Below are 16,957 nucleotides of genomic sequence, written 5' to 3'. Positions count from 1 at the left end.
TGGGATTTGATAGAGGGATTTGCTTATTTTCAGCTGACATTTCCTTTTTTTGTTTTCCTTCCAACATTGTGTCTATCACTTCAGTCATGCATTGTTTTATCACTTCTGCATCTTAGAATTGCTTCTTGTGCTTACCTAAAATCAACACCACTCTAAGTTTGCACTCTGTTTCTTTTTGTTGTTGTGCCATAGGTGTTCTTACCTATGAATTTTAAGGAAATGTCCCTTCAAAGTTCTTATGCTCATCATGCTGTTTCAAATTGGAAAGCTTCATCAAAGCTATAGTGTCCTGGGATATAAGCACATGGGCCTTGTGCTGGTTAGAGGGAGAATGAGCCTAATTTTTTTTAAGCCCATTCTTACCAATATGCTAAAGGCTTCAAGAACAAAAGTGAAAGTTAAAAATTGAGCTTGCAGCAGGTATCTCTGAGTGACCCAGTAACAGGCTATCTGTGTATCATTGGCATGGAGCCAAATCTCATGTACTGGCCTCACCAAACACAGTGAAGGAATATCAGTTCAGGGGCCAGCAGCCTGGATGCAGTTCCTGAACTGATAAGGAGAGCTTATGTGCTAAACTTATAGCCATTAGTCTAAATATTAAAATGGACTTAAAAGAATGAGCTATTTATACTAGAAATGTTTTTGAAACCAGGCTGTAAACATGTTTTGTCTGCTGTAAAATGGGTATTTTAACATGATCTCTACAGGGTTTTAAATGTCCCTAGTGAACACTCAAGGAACTTCTGCACCTCTGCATTGGCTTAATTTTAGAACTCCTGAGGTTACAGCCACTTCCTCACACAGTATAGGAATGCCTGACTAAGAACTGATTGGAGCCAACTGTATCTGCTTTTCAGACAGGGATAATGATAAATATGAAACAATGTAGGATCAAATCATGTAAAATTAAAAGGCAGATGAGTCTGATTACTTGCCAAGTTTGCAAGGACTAGAAACATTTCTTAGAACAGAGCATATCTCTGATTTAGAGAGTTCAGCCTGCTTGATGTGAATATGTTAGTGTGTGATACAGTCTCACTCCCTGCAATGCTTCTCATCTTAATACAAATTCAAAATCGAGTAGCCAAAAAAGCCTTCTAGGAAAATGTGTTGAAACAACTTCTCTGATATGACATTGGATTTGGCAGGCTTATTGTGTGTGCACGTGTGAGTGTGAGTGTGAGTGTTGTGTGTTACTAGTAAACAAAGCAGCATGACAAAAACAATTCTAAATGCTCTGTCTGTCTCACAAGCTTTAGAAAACATTGAATCAATTACAATGACCCAGACTAAAAGAATTTTGGTTGTTATTTTTCCTCTTTGTTGTTGTCTCTACTCTGTTTCAACATGAGGAGTAGAGTTTTCTTATTTTTGTATTTTTTCTTCCAATAACTTGTGTTCTCCTCCCCTCTTTCCCTCCCCTTTCCTCCACCTCGCTCCCCCTCTCCATCTCTCCATATCCACCTCCAGCCCTGAAGGACGACCGTTTCCAGATGGTGCTCTTCACGCCGCGCCTGGTGCGCATCACGTTGACCAACGTCAGCGTGTCCGACGAGGGTGGCTACTTCTGCCAGCTCTACACAGATGCCACGCACCACCAGGTGGCGACGCTCTCCGTCTCAGTGCCTCCTGAGACGCCCACAGTGGAGGTGAAGCAGGAGGCTGTGGAGGGCGGGGAGGTGGAGCTTACCTGTGTGTCACCACGCAGCAAGCCGGCCGCCACTCTGAAGTGGGTTCGCAACAGCCGGGAGATTCCAGGTACCTGGACACGCCTGACAGATGGACTAATGGGTGGTTTGATGGTTGTAAGAGATTAATGGAGAAATAATAGGCAGGGACAAAGGCCAGGTGAAGGGGAATGGGTGGGTGATATTACAGAATGATGAATGGATGAGTGATTGATGGATTGACAGAAAACAGCAGATGGATCAGCTGATGAGAGCACTATGAGGTAAACTGATGAACAAATAATTGACAAAAATGAAATTTTGAGCTGCCAAAACCTCCCCTCACCTCCTTTCTTTGATTTTGATCAAGCGTTTTATGCTGTATTTATAGGAGATGGTCTAATTTCCAATGATCAAACTGAGCTTTTAAAACGTGAGGAGAGATTATTTTTCTGTTTCCAGTCCTGCCGAGAAAAGTCAGAAGTTCAAAGACAGAATTTAGATCTACATATTATCGTCAATTAGTAAGACAAAGAGATTGAGCGGGGAGATTTCAGAGCTTTTCTTTCCATCTGGAATGTCACGAGTCAAATTCTCTCACAATTAAAATGACACACCCTCATCTTCCTGTGCCATCCCTTCAAATAGCTCATTTCAGCGTGTTTTATTTGTGCATGGTTCCCTCAAAGAAAAGATGCCTCACATTCTTTTGATTTTCAACACTTCTACCTTTATTTCGTGACATAGAGACACTTCTGACATTCTTTATTTCTAATAAATCCACCCTGACGCATTGCTCTATTCTTCCAATGTTCACAAATCTAAGACTGATATTTCCCTCCCTTCAGTCTTTACATTTTTAAGTTTGGCGAAACACCTCGTATGACAGATGAGGCACGAACAGAAAACAAAGGATAAATTGAGTTATGCTGAGTCTCTTTCACTCAGGCTTATGCCTATTATTGAATTCAATTTATCTCAGTTATTTAATAAATGTAGACAACACTCTTTAAAAGTACAAGATTGCTGTCAAATGTGTTACTTTATCCTTATTCATTTATTCAGTACCCGCTGCCTTCAAATACCTCCCACAGACAGGATGAAAAAAAGAGATAATCTGGTGTCAACAGTTTTTGGGACATGCATTGAGAGATGTTTTACTCTTTCAAACTTTGTGTCAGTCGTTGTCGCTTTTACTTTCTATTTTTGTCTGACTCTCAGCGTCTCTTTCATCCAGCCACTTTAGTTATTTCTCCGTCAGAACGCAGCTGTCACCATCATTCTGTCCTTTCCTCTCTACCCTGTCTGATCTCCTCCTTTTCTTTTTCTTCTTTTCTCTAAATTTTATTTGTGATGAAGACGTGGCACTCCTCACCTTGCTTATTGGTTGGAAATGACTTTTAGAGAACAGAATTTCTGTCTCTAGTGTCTCTTTTTGTTTTTTATATTTCTCTTTTAAAGTGTTCTACTTTTTTTGTCTCATGTCTGTCTGTATCCTGCTTTTATTTCCTGCCTTCAGATATTTATTCATTTCCTCCACTCTTGTTTCTTGTTTCTTTCTCTCTTGTCCCGTTTCCTCTCCTCTAGGTTAGTTTCCTTCTCTCTCCTGACTTGTTTACTTTCTTCTTACATTTTTATTTCTATCCCCACTTTCCTTATCTGATTTTGTTTCCTTCCCTCTTTCTTGTTTTCTTCTTTGCAATGTTACCTTACCTTTTCTTGTGTTTTCATTCCTGTTTTCTTTCCTGTTTCTTCTCTTTTGGTCTCATTTCTTCACTCTTTCCTTTTCTTTGCCTCTTGTTTTGTGTCTTTCTTTCTTAATGTTTCATCTCCTAAGTCCTTGTGTCATCCTCTCCTCTCCTCTCCTTTCTTCTCTTGTTTCTTCTTGTACATTCTTCAGTTTTCTTAAGTTCTTTTTCCTACTCTCTCTTTCCCGTTAATGCTTTTTGTTGTCATTCTGGCTATTTCCTCTCATCTTGTTTCCTTCCTTCTTCTCCCCCTGTTTCCTCTTCTCTCTTGTTTCCCTCCCCCTCTTTCAATCTCCTTTCTTGTTTCTAGCTATTTTCTCTCATTTCCTCACCCTCCTCACCCTCCCCTCCCTGTCCTCTCACTCTCCTCTCTTTTTGGCCCTGAGTTAAATGAACTGTGACACTAAAGGTTAGAGGCAGATCCCAGCAGATATGGGAAAGCACTCTTTAATTAAGACCCTATCTCCTCACTGCTCCCGTATTCCTGCTCATCTGCACCCACCGCCGGCCTTTCTCACGCTTCGATTGGGCTTACTTTCATTTGCTTGGTGGCAATAATTGAAAACTCAGCGCGATATAAGTAATATTGTTAAATTCTGTCTCAACATGCACAACCTCCCAATACGTGACCATGTCACCCCTCTGCCCCTCCTCCTCCCTACTTCTGTCTGTCCTCCTAGCTCCTCTCTTCCTCCATCTTTCTCTCCTCCCTGCATCTGGCCTGGCACTCTTATCGTCCCCTTTCATGTCTAGGCTTGTCTCGCCTCGGCTTGCCTCGTTTGCCCCCCCTCCTTCATCAATCATGCCCGATTTGCTGCCCCCTCTTTCCCTCCATGAGTCCCTCTCTGCTTTGCCTTTCTTCTCCCACCCTCTCTACGTCTGGCTCAGTTAAAATCTCAATTCAGTTATGCATATTCACTCTTTTTATCCTTCTCTAGCCCTCGTCTCCTTCTCTCCTCCACTCAGACACACACGCAGAATTCTTACTTGATTTACCATCTGCAAACAACAGTTCTGCTGTTTATAATTGCCATGAAATATAGATGCAAATTGCTTTCTCTTATTCTGTCCTCCACCTCTTATCCTCCGCTCTGCAGGTACAAGTGCCACTGTGAAAACCTCACGTCAATCTCTTATCCTGACTTTTTTTAAGCTTCTTTTCAGCCCACTTTCTCCTTGTATCCACCGCTGTCCTCTCCTCTCTTTATTTTCCATTCTCCTTCCCTCTCCTCTGATATCTCAGCAGGTAAAAAGGAAGAGCAAGCATGATTTGGCTGCTAACTTGTTTTTTTTTCCCTCATCCCACCTGTCTTCTTCCCTTCCATCATCTCATCCCTCCTGTTCCTCCTCAGGTGTGGTGTCCCAGCAGGACAACGGGAAGACGTTCAGCGTGTCCAGCACCATCAGGCTCCCGGTGGAAAGGAAAGACAACGGAGCAGCGCTGAGCTGTGAGGCGTTCCACCCCGCGCTGGGGGGACAGAAGAGGATCCGACACTACCGCCTGGATGTGTATTGTAAGCCTCTCTTAAAGCTTGTGTGCGCACGTAATACCAAAGTGCTTTCCATTCATCTTGAAAACAAATGAAGTAACATAATATTCATGGCCAAATATTTCAAAACCCAAATGATTCCATCTGTACTGCTGTCTTTTAAGTTGTTACTTCTCCACCATTCATTATGTCTGTTTTATTTTAATGCCAGCAATGATTTTGTCTGAGTGGCACCATCATTTCTCAAATGGTTGAAATCTCATTTAAGACTGAAGCTTATTCAAAACACAGTCCAGCGCTTTAAAAGCTCAACACTGTGAAGCCCCTGTATGAGACCAGTTCTCATTAAAGCACAATACATTCAAATCTTGTCACGCAGGGAGCCGTTGGAAACAGGCCTGCAGCCAGGTGAGAGGCCTGGCTTTAGAGGCTGAGCAACACCAAATGAGAAAACCTGGGTCGTAATGCGTGCAAAGATCCCAGCATAAATCTCAGACTGCTGGCTCTTTTCTGGCTTATTTACACAGTTTTAATACTCTGAAATCTCCGTGCATATGTCTGCGCGAGGCAGACTGAAAGCAAACAGAGATAACAAAACTGGAAGAGATTTAAATGTATAATTGGTTTAAGTCTAGTCTTCATGTAGGGCAACAATTTTAGACAGAACTGCAATGTTTTAAGCTAAATTCTCTGCATATGGCTCAATGGGATTAATCTTAAAAATAACAGACAGCATAAATCTTTATCTTACTCTTGGTCAGAAATCAATCATTTATCAGAAATACATTTGACTCTTAATCTTGTCTGATGTAATGCGCTAGGGGTTTGGATACCTCTTTGTAGCTTTTTAACTTAAGTAGAGAAAAAATCTATTTCTCACTCTTTCATACAATCTAGCAAGATTATTACATTTTTCAAAATGATTTGTATTCAATGACAATAAATGCTAATTAATTGTTTTAATTTCTCTTGATAAACTGTTGTCACAAGTTTAATCTGATTATTCACACCTTAAAGAGTATTGTGACTGAATGAAGTAACAGCACTACATTTCTACTCTAAATTTTAGTGGATTTTTAAAACGCTACATATTCATTTGTTCTACAAATCCCTAAATCTGTCTATAAACTGCTCAAAACGGTCTGTTTTAAACTTAGCAGGGGTTCTTCAAGAAATCTTTCTGACACTTGCTGAAATGATCAGATCACCACCAGGGATGGGTACCTTACACATTTGAAACAATACAGTGCCAATGTCGGGTACCTGGCAATCAGTATCAGTACTCAACGCTACCAATTGTTGGTACTTTTGTGTGTGTTAATGTGGTGCACTGTTCATTTGTTTAATAATAAAATCTCAAAGTTTTTTTATTGTACTTATTTATTTCTCAATACAAAATCTTGCAATGCTGTGTTCATGTCCAGCATGGAAAATTGCCTTCTCTCACATTCTCTCCCAGTCACAAGGATTTGTTTAGTTGACTAAACATGGTACCATTTGATTTTGAGAGTATCGATAGTTGGTACTACAGAGGAAATTCAGCCAGTACCTGTAAAAGTGTCTAATTTGATACCCATCCTGGTTTGTGACACTTTTGTTGGGGCGGGCCTAAAACACCATAGATCTGCTGCCAACAGGCCTCCGGAGGGCTGGCAAATCAGAGGGAAGGGGGTTTGTGGAGTGGTGAGCCTTAAAGAGACAGCAGCTATAACAAAACATTCATTCAGGACAGAGGCTTATATAAGTATTTCTCAAACAGTAGTGAGAAAAAATAAAGTTTTTCTTGAGCTGTAAATCATGTAGTCTACTTGTGGGTACCGGAGTGACAGTATACAGTCTAAAAAAGTACAATACCCCCTCTTTAATGTTTCAAATATTGGCATAAGCAGCATACTACATGAAGAAACAGCTGAGATACTTACAGCTCCAGACTTTATCCATATTCAGCAAGTACTTATGCATTTATCTCTGGCTTCAAGTAATTGCCACTTGTGTACTAATGTTTGTTGATGGATCAGAATGATTAATATTCAACAGTTTAGTCAATCTGTGTGCTGGAGGTTCCTCCAGCCAGAGAACTGCTAATAATGACCAACTGTCAGAGTGGATTTGGCTCCCCATCGCTCCCTTCCTGAAGTTAGTGCAGTACAGCAGCTGCCTGAGCTGTGGGCTGCTTATGATAACAGGTGTCTCATCCGTGGGCTAGTCGGCTGGTTGCCTTGGAAACAGATGTTAAAGACCCTTCCTCCTACCACTTGCTCACTTTACCCGTGTCCCTCCACTTTGTTCCTTCACTGGCTCACTCTGATTTCTGATTGTTTTCTGTCCCACCTGATTGTCGCTCCGTTTTGATCACTTTGTCATCCATTGTGTCTTTCTTGTTCACTGTCTCACGTGATTTCTCGTCTCTGTGCTCCCCTTCTCACCCACCAACCTGTCTTTCTCACTCCCCACAGTTGCACCCACAGTGAGAATTGTTCCTCCTACGGGAATTCTGCGGGAAGGTGACTCGCTCAGCCTCACCTGCTCCGTCACTGGGAACCCTTTGTAAGTCTGTGTGTGCCTGTGATAAATTGTTTTGTGCAGGTCTGATTTTCCAGCAGTTTGTTATCTCTGCCCTATTCAATTTACAACATAAAGACTCAAACCTGCTACCCAAGAGTTGTTGCCGTTGGCTGAAATTAAAAGCAGAAGAGAAAATAAAACTAAGGCAATGAATTGAAGAAAAGTTTTAACACCTAACTCTTCTCCTTTGAAAGTTAGAACCAGCTTCTGCAACAAAGAAACTCAAAAGGGATCATTGGGGTCATGGTTACATGAGATACAAACACTTTTGTTGTACTTAGAAATGTTGTTTGACAATGAAATAGAAACATTCACCTTCAGAAATGTCTGACACTGATATATTTACCAGCTGGCACAAAACACAGCTCAAGAAGCTATTTTGGGTTGTCATGCATTAGCAGGGTGTTTGCGTTTTCTCTCCTGCCATAATACATTTCTGACATAATAATCAGACAGAATAAAAGGTTTGCTTCAACAAAGCACTGCAGTCTTGACAAATCGGCTTAAGAGAACACAAAGAGTGTTTGATTGACGACAACAGGCAGGAGGTTGCCAAGTTCAATGACAACCCTTACAAACATGAAATTTCTTAAAATGGTGATTTGGGATAACGAGTACACACATTAGACTGTTTTGGGGAATATTTCTGAGCTGCTGTGAGAATGACATTTAGGTCGTAACATCAACGAACAGCTGGTAGCTGCAGGTAGCTGCAACACTAAGAGAAGCAAGCCTGAGGGGCTCCGCTTTCATTCTGGCAATCTGTTTGGAGGGTAAAACTGTTACTGGATATAGATGAGTTCAGTTTGTGATTTTACTCACTGCACGTTTTTGTGTGTTAGAGCAGAATGAGCTTGAATTGAGCAACCTGTAGTAATGCTACAGCTTAATTACCAGCAAATGTGAAAGTCTGCCTTCTTTTCTAACCATGACAGATGCACATGAATGTGTGGCTGAATGTATTTGGGTGTGTGATGTTGTTTTCTTGTGTTATAGCTTACACTTCAAGTATTTTGAACCCCTTTGCTCTGGTTAAGGTTAAAGTTACCTGTGGTAAGACAGGATCTCTGTGGAAAAATGTCGCACTAAGAGAAAAAAAGGGTTTTTGAGTTGAACATAGGCGGCAACTATAAATCCCAAGAGCCATTTATTTAAATTCTTTTAACTCATTCACTGCCGTTGACGTCTACATGACGTCTACAGATGTCAGTGCAATTACAACTGTTACGCCTATAGAAGTAAATTATGTGAGGTGGGGTCTGGCGGAGCTTGTCAACCACAATCATGCTCGTAAACTACTGTGGGTGAGAGCGTTGCAGTCTTTGGACGAGAGATCAGCATGGATAAGAGGAAAAGATGTGTGATAACAGAGGCATAGCGAAATGCTGCAAGTCAGAAAAGCTCAGGCAGCATACTTTTGAGAGAAAGAGCGCGAAACTAAGAAAAGACGACGGATATCATGGAGATGATCAAAGGATGGAGCGTGATCAGAAAAAGTATGCTTTCTCTGGTTTTTGGGTAAAAAACAGGAAGAGAGACACAAAATAATAGAGTCCACTCTTCTTCTGTAGTTTTTACATAGTCATAGGAAAAGAAGGTCTTGAAAGATCAGTCAAGGTGCTCTGAAAATGGCTAGTCACCAATGAGCTAACTATAGATTAGAGATTTAGAATCTCTTTTTGAGGAATCTTGAAGAGATCAGCTTGAATCATATACTAATTTAGCAGAACACTTTTTCAATGGTAAATGGACTAGTGCTTATCTAGCTCTTTTCTAGTCTGTTGGACCACTCAAAGCACTTTGCACTCTCATTCACCCATACATTTTCTATTATAGGAGCTGTCAGCTTATCTGCCAAATTCACACCCATCCATACACCACTAGCCAACAGTGGGAACATTCAGGGTCCAGTGTCTTGCCACATTTGCACATGTGACTGCAGGAGCTCGAATCAAAACCCCAACCTTCCAATTGAAAGGCAACAACTCTACTACTGAGCCACAGCTGCTCCTCCCTTCCGTAGCCTTATAAATAAGAATTTGCCAGTTCTTGAGTATACTGGCAAAGCTATTCAAAACGGTGTCATGGTCCTATTGTTCTGTAACATCTATAAGGAGGGACATCACATTTATAATTCACAAACAAGGTACACAAGACCCTTTTTTCTCATAAATAATGACCAAAACCAATAATAATGCACTTGTTGTGTTTACTTCTGCCGACAGGATAATAAAACCCCTCTGTGACTGTAGCACCTGTACTTCATTTTGCAAAGGTGATGAATTTGCCTCGCTCACAATTCACAGAAAAGAATCAGAAAACCAGACAGTCTCTCAGTATCAACTCCAGGGTATGTGATGTGTCTGATTAAAACCAATTTAAACACCAAAGTGCAATTCCCCCCTCTTTTTGTGCCAAAAGGTTATTTTCCAAAACACAGACCCTTTAGCCTCATTTACCTCAAGGACAGAGACAACTTTGTGTCCTTACTAAAATAACGTTACATCAACATCAAACAAAGTTTGACAGTCCTCCAAGGCTCCACCCTTGGGCCTCTTCTATGTACCACATGTTTTTACAGGTTTAAGATCATCAAAAACAATGGAATGAGTTACTTTCAATTATGAAGACAACACTGTATTATACAACTTAATGTCACCTGGCGACAACATGAGCTCCAAGTCCCTGCATTGCACAAATTAATGAGCAGATGTGCCTTTATTTTCTTACACTGAACAAACCTGAGCTAGTGGTGTTTTTTTTGTGCAAATATGAGCAGATATCACCACGCAGCTCGAAAACCCTTGACCAAGCCAGAAACAATACAGATTATGGAAACAGTAAGTGTGTAGAGAAACAGCTTTATAAACTGTTTATCTCTATGGTAATTACAATCCATCTTGCACACAGATCTCCTTTATCTTAAAAGCTGTTGTGGAAATGTCCTGAAATAACTGCTACCTGCACTAGTGGAGGTTGTTACTGACTACAGCAGAAAATACTGTTTTTGACTCATTGCCACCAGATGTGTGAGAATGCTTTGTCAGCCCTTTACATGAGTGTCCCTCCCCTCAAAAAATAAAAAATAAAAAATAAGGGGATGGATGAGATTGTTTCTCCGAAATGCTTAAAATAGCTAGCAGCTAAAAGACATCCAAACCCCCTTCTTTTTTATTATGTGTTGTTCAAATCAAGACCAAGCTGACCTCTTTCTATATAATTACCAGCCTACATAATTCCTCAGTTCTCGCTTGGAAACTTCAAGTAATTAGCAAGTACTTCTAATCTGAACAACTTCAACATATTCCCTATAATTACTGCAGGAGCTCGAGGTTCTTTCTGAGCTCTATCCTCGGAAATGGGCAGGAAATTGAGCACAACCACATGCTGTCCTGCACAAATGATGCAGGAGCCCCGTTGGGCCAATCAATCTAAAACGCATCATCTGGTGAAGTACAATTGAAGTTAAACCAAGGGTGTCTAATAGATTGCATGTGCATTTTCAATACAATCACCACCATCAAACAAAATGTGAAATTTTGCTATCATCGAAGCAAAGTGCTGAGAGGTTTTGCGCTTTTAGGTTTAATTAAATCACACAGCACTACCACCAGGAGGGATATTCATTGAAAGAAATGTACATTGGCATATATGTTTTGGCTGACACAGACCACAGATTTAATGTAACACAGTGTCTGGCACAAAGCAAAAATGCTGATATGGAACACAGCTTTTTTGGTACTTGGCTACAGCATTCTCTAAGTTTTGTATCTCACTAATATAACAATCCCTCTTTGACCTGAACCTTTAGAGTTTTTAAATAGCCCATAATAATAAAAGATCATTACATTATAATCAGTACTTATTTTAGTTGTTCAAGTGTTGAGATGTGAAACATTTCACACTCTTAACACATTTAATTACAAAACCTTATTTCTGTAATTTTGCCAACCAACAGACCAACCAACTTTACTCATAAAGCATTTTAGAAATGAAAAAAGTGATGTTCAGATAGCCAAAGTTTAAAAAAAAAGGTAATAACAGATAAGAAAAACAGATAAAAGAAATTATTACCATATAAACATATTAAATCAAATCAAAAGCAAAGCCAAAGCTCTTCCACCAACGTGCTACTGCTCTGCTTTTCCTGCGGGTATGCCAAGGTGAGGAAAGTGCATTGCTCATGGATAAAAGCGGTAATGGAAAAAATGATTCAGTTTCTCTGACTTTTAATCAAAGTGCTTGAACACATATAGAAAAGGACCCTGCTGCACTTTTATATATATAAAAAAATCCTTATTATTCTACCAGTGACAGACTCACTAGAAATACATTAGAGCTTATCAAAGCTACGGAAAGGTCTTACACAATTTGCTTTAAATCTCCAAAACAATATTTGGAGGTTTTGTCATGAAACTACAGTAATAATGGTACCAAGTACCAAAAAGTACCATCGTACCAACTACAAAAAACAGCAGTTGTCAAATATTAAATGGAGATAAATAGCTGGTTGAGGCTGTGTCACAAAGTATCAGAAATACTTTATTGATCCCTCCCTAAGGGAAATTACATTTCAATGAAAATGAAAACGATGTACATCGACACTGAGAAATTTACCCACCACACACTTTTAACCATTAATACTAAGGCTTCTACAACCTCAGCCTGTTACATGTAAACTTTGTCTCTATTTTGACAGCTTAAACTCGCGGAGGGAGAAATTTTACAGCATCATCATAAAAGTTTTAAATATCTGGTTGTACACACCAAAAATTTTGGTCATATCATCATCTCTTTAATAAAAACTCAACATAAATTTGTCAGTTTCTGGAACCTGGGATGTACATTTAGCGTAGCATAGGGGGAAAGATAATTGATGAACATTTCTACTCATCATTTTTGTTCTCAAAATTCATACCAAGTATGACATTGACCAGCCAGGCAGTGATCACAAAGTTGGACTTATTTCAACTGAGAGTGCTTCAAGTGCATGCAGACAGCTTCAGCTGGAGCTAATTGTACCTCTGTGATTTGGATGGCGAATGCAGAAAATGTTGAACTGCATGGATTTGTGCAGGAAATAGATGCTGCCAGAGGAAAAAACAAAACAGTGTTAATGGACACAGGCCCCAATGTTGCACATCCTCAATTCACCCCAATTTACCTCCTGGTAAGTACCATTTATTAAGCATGGTGCTTAATGCAGCATTTGAGTAAATTGGAAACAGTTGTCTTTACAAAACAAGGCGGCAGTTAAATTGTCTCGGCTGCAGTGCCAGGAGAGTTGCACGCTATCTGCAGTAAAGCCTCGTGTTTTAATGTTTGAGAGATGTATTAAAACAACATAATCCATATTTTATTGCATGGAGGACAAAGAGAAAAGCAGCTTTAGACTGATCACAAACTTGTATGTGTCTGTCTCTGTCTGTGTGGGTTCAGCTAGGAAACCAAATCAGCAGTCAACACTTTGAGTGCCAGCTTTGAAACAAAGCCTGTTTCCAGTGTGTGTGTTCACATCCCTTTGTGCACTTTCCAGGAGGGTATTGGGTCCTAAGCTCCTAAACCCTGTCCTAGATGGTCCGTCTGTCTGTGGGCACCAAGTCCACTAAAGCTCCCCAGTAAAGCATCATGCAGCCAATGAGTGTGTGAGAGTGTGTGCGTGTGTGTTAGCAAAGTGGAATCCCATAGCCAGGACTGGCTGAGGAGCGTATTGGCTGAAGCTGGGATAAAGCTTTGTAATGGCTGGTCGGGGATACTGTGTGTGTGTGTCTGTGTGTGTCAGTGCCTGTGTGATTCATATGTGTGTTTGATGACGAGAACTGGAACCATGGGCTGCTCAAAACTCTGACCCTCATCCCACGCCGGTCTGCACACACATGCACTCACCCACACTCACTCACACATTACAGCCACCTCCTTTGCTCCCTGGCCCTGCTAACAGCCTGTTAAGTATTAATGACCAATTATAAGCCACTTCCTTTTGTGGAGGGGGACACTCATTGTTTTCAAGGAGCGATGGAGACGACATTTTGTCATTTTGCTTAATTGCCAGCTTGTTTATGTGTTAGCGTTTGAAGGAATTACTGCATGTGGGAGTGGAATTTGTGTTTGTGCGTTAAAGAGGGAGGGAGAATCCGTGTGTGTGTGAGTGTGTTGGATGTGTGAGAGAGTGTGTGTGACTAAGCAAGAAAGAGGTGTAATTAGACATCCTGAGGGATTAGAACCCAGATGAGTCGGGTTTGTAATCTGGCCAGGGTGGCAGGAGCCGTGACACTCAGCCAGACGCGCACACACACACACAAACACACAGGACTGTGCTCCCCAGGATGTCTCTGTAATCCTCACACCTCCTGTCTGCTCTGCCTGCCCGTCTTTCATGACCAATTCATTTTGTCTGCTGCTCCTACCCTCCGTCTCACCGCACCATCTATTCTTCTTTCTGTCTTTCCCAACACTCGTCTTTCTTCTTCTTTTTTTCACCCCGCACACCTGACACCCTATTCCTCTCTCATCTACCTCTCTGTCCCTTCCTGCCAACCCTTTCACACCATGGTTGCCCTCTGACCATCAATCTCCTCATTATTTGTCAGGATACAACCCTCTCGTGCCATTGGCTGGTTCTTCAAACCCTTTTCATACTTTCTTCTCGTGTCAAAGTCCCCCTACGGGCTTCTAACCCAGCATTTTCACTCCTCTTTTTATAGTATCCCTCAGTGCTTTTCCTGGGCTTTGATCCCTTGTCTCCTTTCACTCTCATTTTTGATATCCTTCAGCATTCAGCTTCACCATGATGTCTTTAAAACTGGTGGTGTACAAGTGTAGTGAGAGATGTATTTTTTGTGTTGGTAATTTATGATGCTTACATCTGCGCTTATAATGAAACTGCACTGTTGTCCATAAAGTTGGAATAAAATATTTCTTTCCTTTCTCATGAAATGATTCTAACAGTATGATTTAGTCTTTATAGATGAAGTGCATATCTTCTCAAAAATGTATTGATCAATCTGTTCCAAACATATCACAGAGGAAATTAAAGTACGGTTAACCTTTTGCAAAACAAAATCATATCATAAAAATTGTCAGAAAACTTTTTTTTATGCCAGCTTTATAGACAACAGTGTATTTTGGTGTACATCTGTGATAATTTCACAAAAGCTGAAGACAAAACAAACAATAACAACTACAAATACAGATACCTACACAATTTTCTTGTATGTTTATGAAGAAATATTAAGATAGTTATTTCCTCTGAGCTTTAATCAGACTGGACTGAACACAAAAACACCAAACATTATCTACTGTGCAATATACATTATCCCTCAGCATTAATCTTCTACTTCTTTGAAATAGATCTTACTTACTGTGCGGTACGCTATATGTCATACACTGTGTTATATGCAGTACATTATTAAATGTGCAGGATAATTTCGCCCAGTGTTTTTCAACCTTTTTTGAGCCACGGCACATTTTTACCATTGACAAAGTCCCATGGCACACCACCAACCAAAATTATTAAAAAATAACACTCTGTAGTCTAATAATAATATAGTCTCTTACACTCACACACTGTGAAACCTGGACCTGTTTAGATGATACTGATACTTACTACTTACTTACTTGTTACCATGGCACTATTGAAAAGCTTTTCACCACCAACCAAGCACACTAGAGTTGATGTCATTGCATCCTGGTAAAAGTATATCAGAATGAAAGACAGCTTTCACTGTACAGCCTTGAGTTCACCATCTTTGCTTTCCTTGACTACCTCCCATATTAGAGCCTTCATCAGGGTCTGAATTTTGTCTCAGGCCTTGTTTGGACTATTTCTTTTCAAAAATGTCTCCATTACTGTCAAGGCTACCAAGTGGAGCAGATAAGTGAAAAAAATGTTCAAATGATGATGCAAGCATGAAATTTGGCACAAATACTCTCTAAGGGACACTCTTTTGAAATAAAATGTTAGACACGCCAAAATTCAAGATGGCGGCCATTATTTAAAGATGGACGCCATTTCTATCAGACGATTCTTATTTCAAAAGTTCAAATGGTGATGCAAGCATGAAATTTGGTACAGATACTTTCTAAGGGACACTCTTTTGAAATAAAACGTTAGACATGACAAAATTCAAGATGGCAGCCATTTTTAAAGATGGCCGCCATTTTGTTGAACACTTGTTATTTTAATATATTTCCATTGGTGATGCGAGCATGAATTTTTGCACATACACTCTCTAACACGCATGAACAATTAATTTAGACACCCCAAAATACAAATTGGTGACCATTTTTCATGATGGTGGCCATTTTATTCAAGATGGCCGCCATTTCAATTCAACACTCATTATTCCAACTCAAACTCAAACGGTGATGCAAATGTAAAATTTGACACAACTACTCTTTAAGGGCCACTGTTTTGGAAAAATTACACTAGGCATACAAAAATTGAAGATTGCCACCATTTTTCAAGATGGCCACCATTTTGTTGTAAAAGCTCTGAGAACATCTGAGATATCTGAGAACATTTATAATAATGACAATACTAATAATTTAATGGTAAAAACAATAATTACATGAATGCTAAAAAGAATACATTAAAGGATGTTAAATAATAATTATTATTATTATTACTATAATTATAATTTTATGAAGAAAAATAATAATAATCTGAAAAAATTATATACGTTTTATGCCACAGAGGTCAAAAAAATAAAATACAGGCGCTTATTTTTCAGGGAATTTATTTATTTTTTTAATGAAACAGCTTAAGGTGGAAGGTGCAAATGTTTCAGGTTGGGGTTCACCTGCACAGCACTGTGCAGCTGCAAGTGTGAATAGGAGAGAAGGCAGCCAGCTTGAGTCTTTGGTATGGCTCAGTCTTTGAGTAATTATCTTTTCTTTCTTTCTGTCTCTCTCTCTCTCTATTTATATATATATATATATATATATATATATATATATATATATATATATATATATATATATATATATATATATATATATATATATATATATATATATTTATATATATATATATATATATAGAGAGAGAGAGAGAGAGAGAGAGAGAGAGAGAGAGAGAGAGACAGTATCTGTACCAAATTTCATACTTGCATCACCATTTGCACTTTTGAAATAAGAATCGTCTGATAGAAATGGCGTCCGTCTTTAAAAATGGCCGCCATCTTGAATTTTGACGTGTCTAACATTTTATTTCAAAAGAGTGACCCTTAGAGAGTATCTCTATCAAATGTCATGCTTGCATCACCATTTGAACGGTTGTCTTGAAATTTTACAGTTATCTGCTCCACTAACCTGTCTTGTGCGTCACTAAAGCTGAGCATTAAAGCAAATAGTTACCTGCTGCCACCTACTGACCTGGAAGAAAGTGCATTACTTTTAAAGCAACTTGAAAATGGCATGTTTTTAGTATTTTATTCCCACGGCACACCTTACAGTACTTCACAGCACACTAGTGTGCCGTGAG

At 39.6% G+C, this 16,957-nt stretch overlaps 1 protein-coding gene across 3 annotated transcripts in view; it reads left to right on the top strand.

Annotated features, from left to right (window-relative positions):
- cadm4 (cell adhesion molecule 4) overlaps nt 1–16,957 on the top strand; it is a 194,681-nt gene that overhangs the window by 156,812 nt on the left and 20,912 nt on the right. For all 3 annotated transcript variants that reach the window (XM_074682959.1, XM_074682960.1, XM_074682958.1), the window contains exons 3-5: nt 1,474–1,761; nt 4,771–4,932; nt 7,365–7,455. In XM_074682959.1, coding sequence (XP_074539060.1) covers nt 1,474–1,761; nt 4,771–4,932; nt 7,365–7,455 — 541 coding nt within the window. The remainder of the gene's footprint in view (nt 1–1,473; nt 1,762–4,770; nt 4,933–7,364; nt 7,456–16,957) is intronic.

The sequence above is a fragment of the Halichoeres trimaculatus genome, unplaced genomic scaffold (assembly GCF_033239565.1).
Source record: "Halichoeres trimaculatus isolate MK-OKI-2021-1 unplaced genomic scaffold, fHalTri1.1 fHalTri1_scaffold_12, whole genome shotgun sequence".
NCBI lineage: Eukaryota > Metazoa > Chordata > Actinopteri > Labriformes > Labridae > Halichoeres > Halichoeres trimaculatus.
This window is presented reverse-complemented; position numbering and strand designations above follow the sequence as displayed.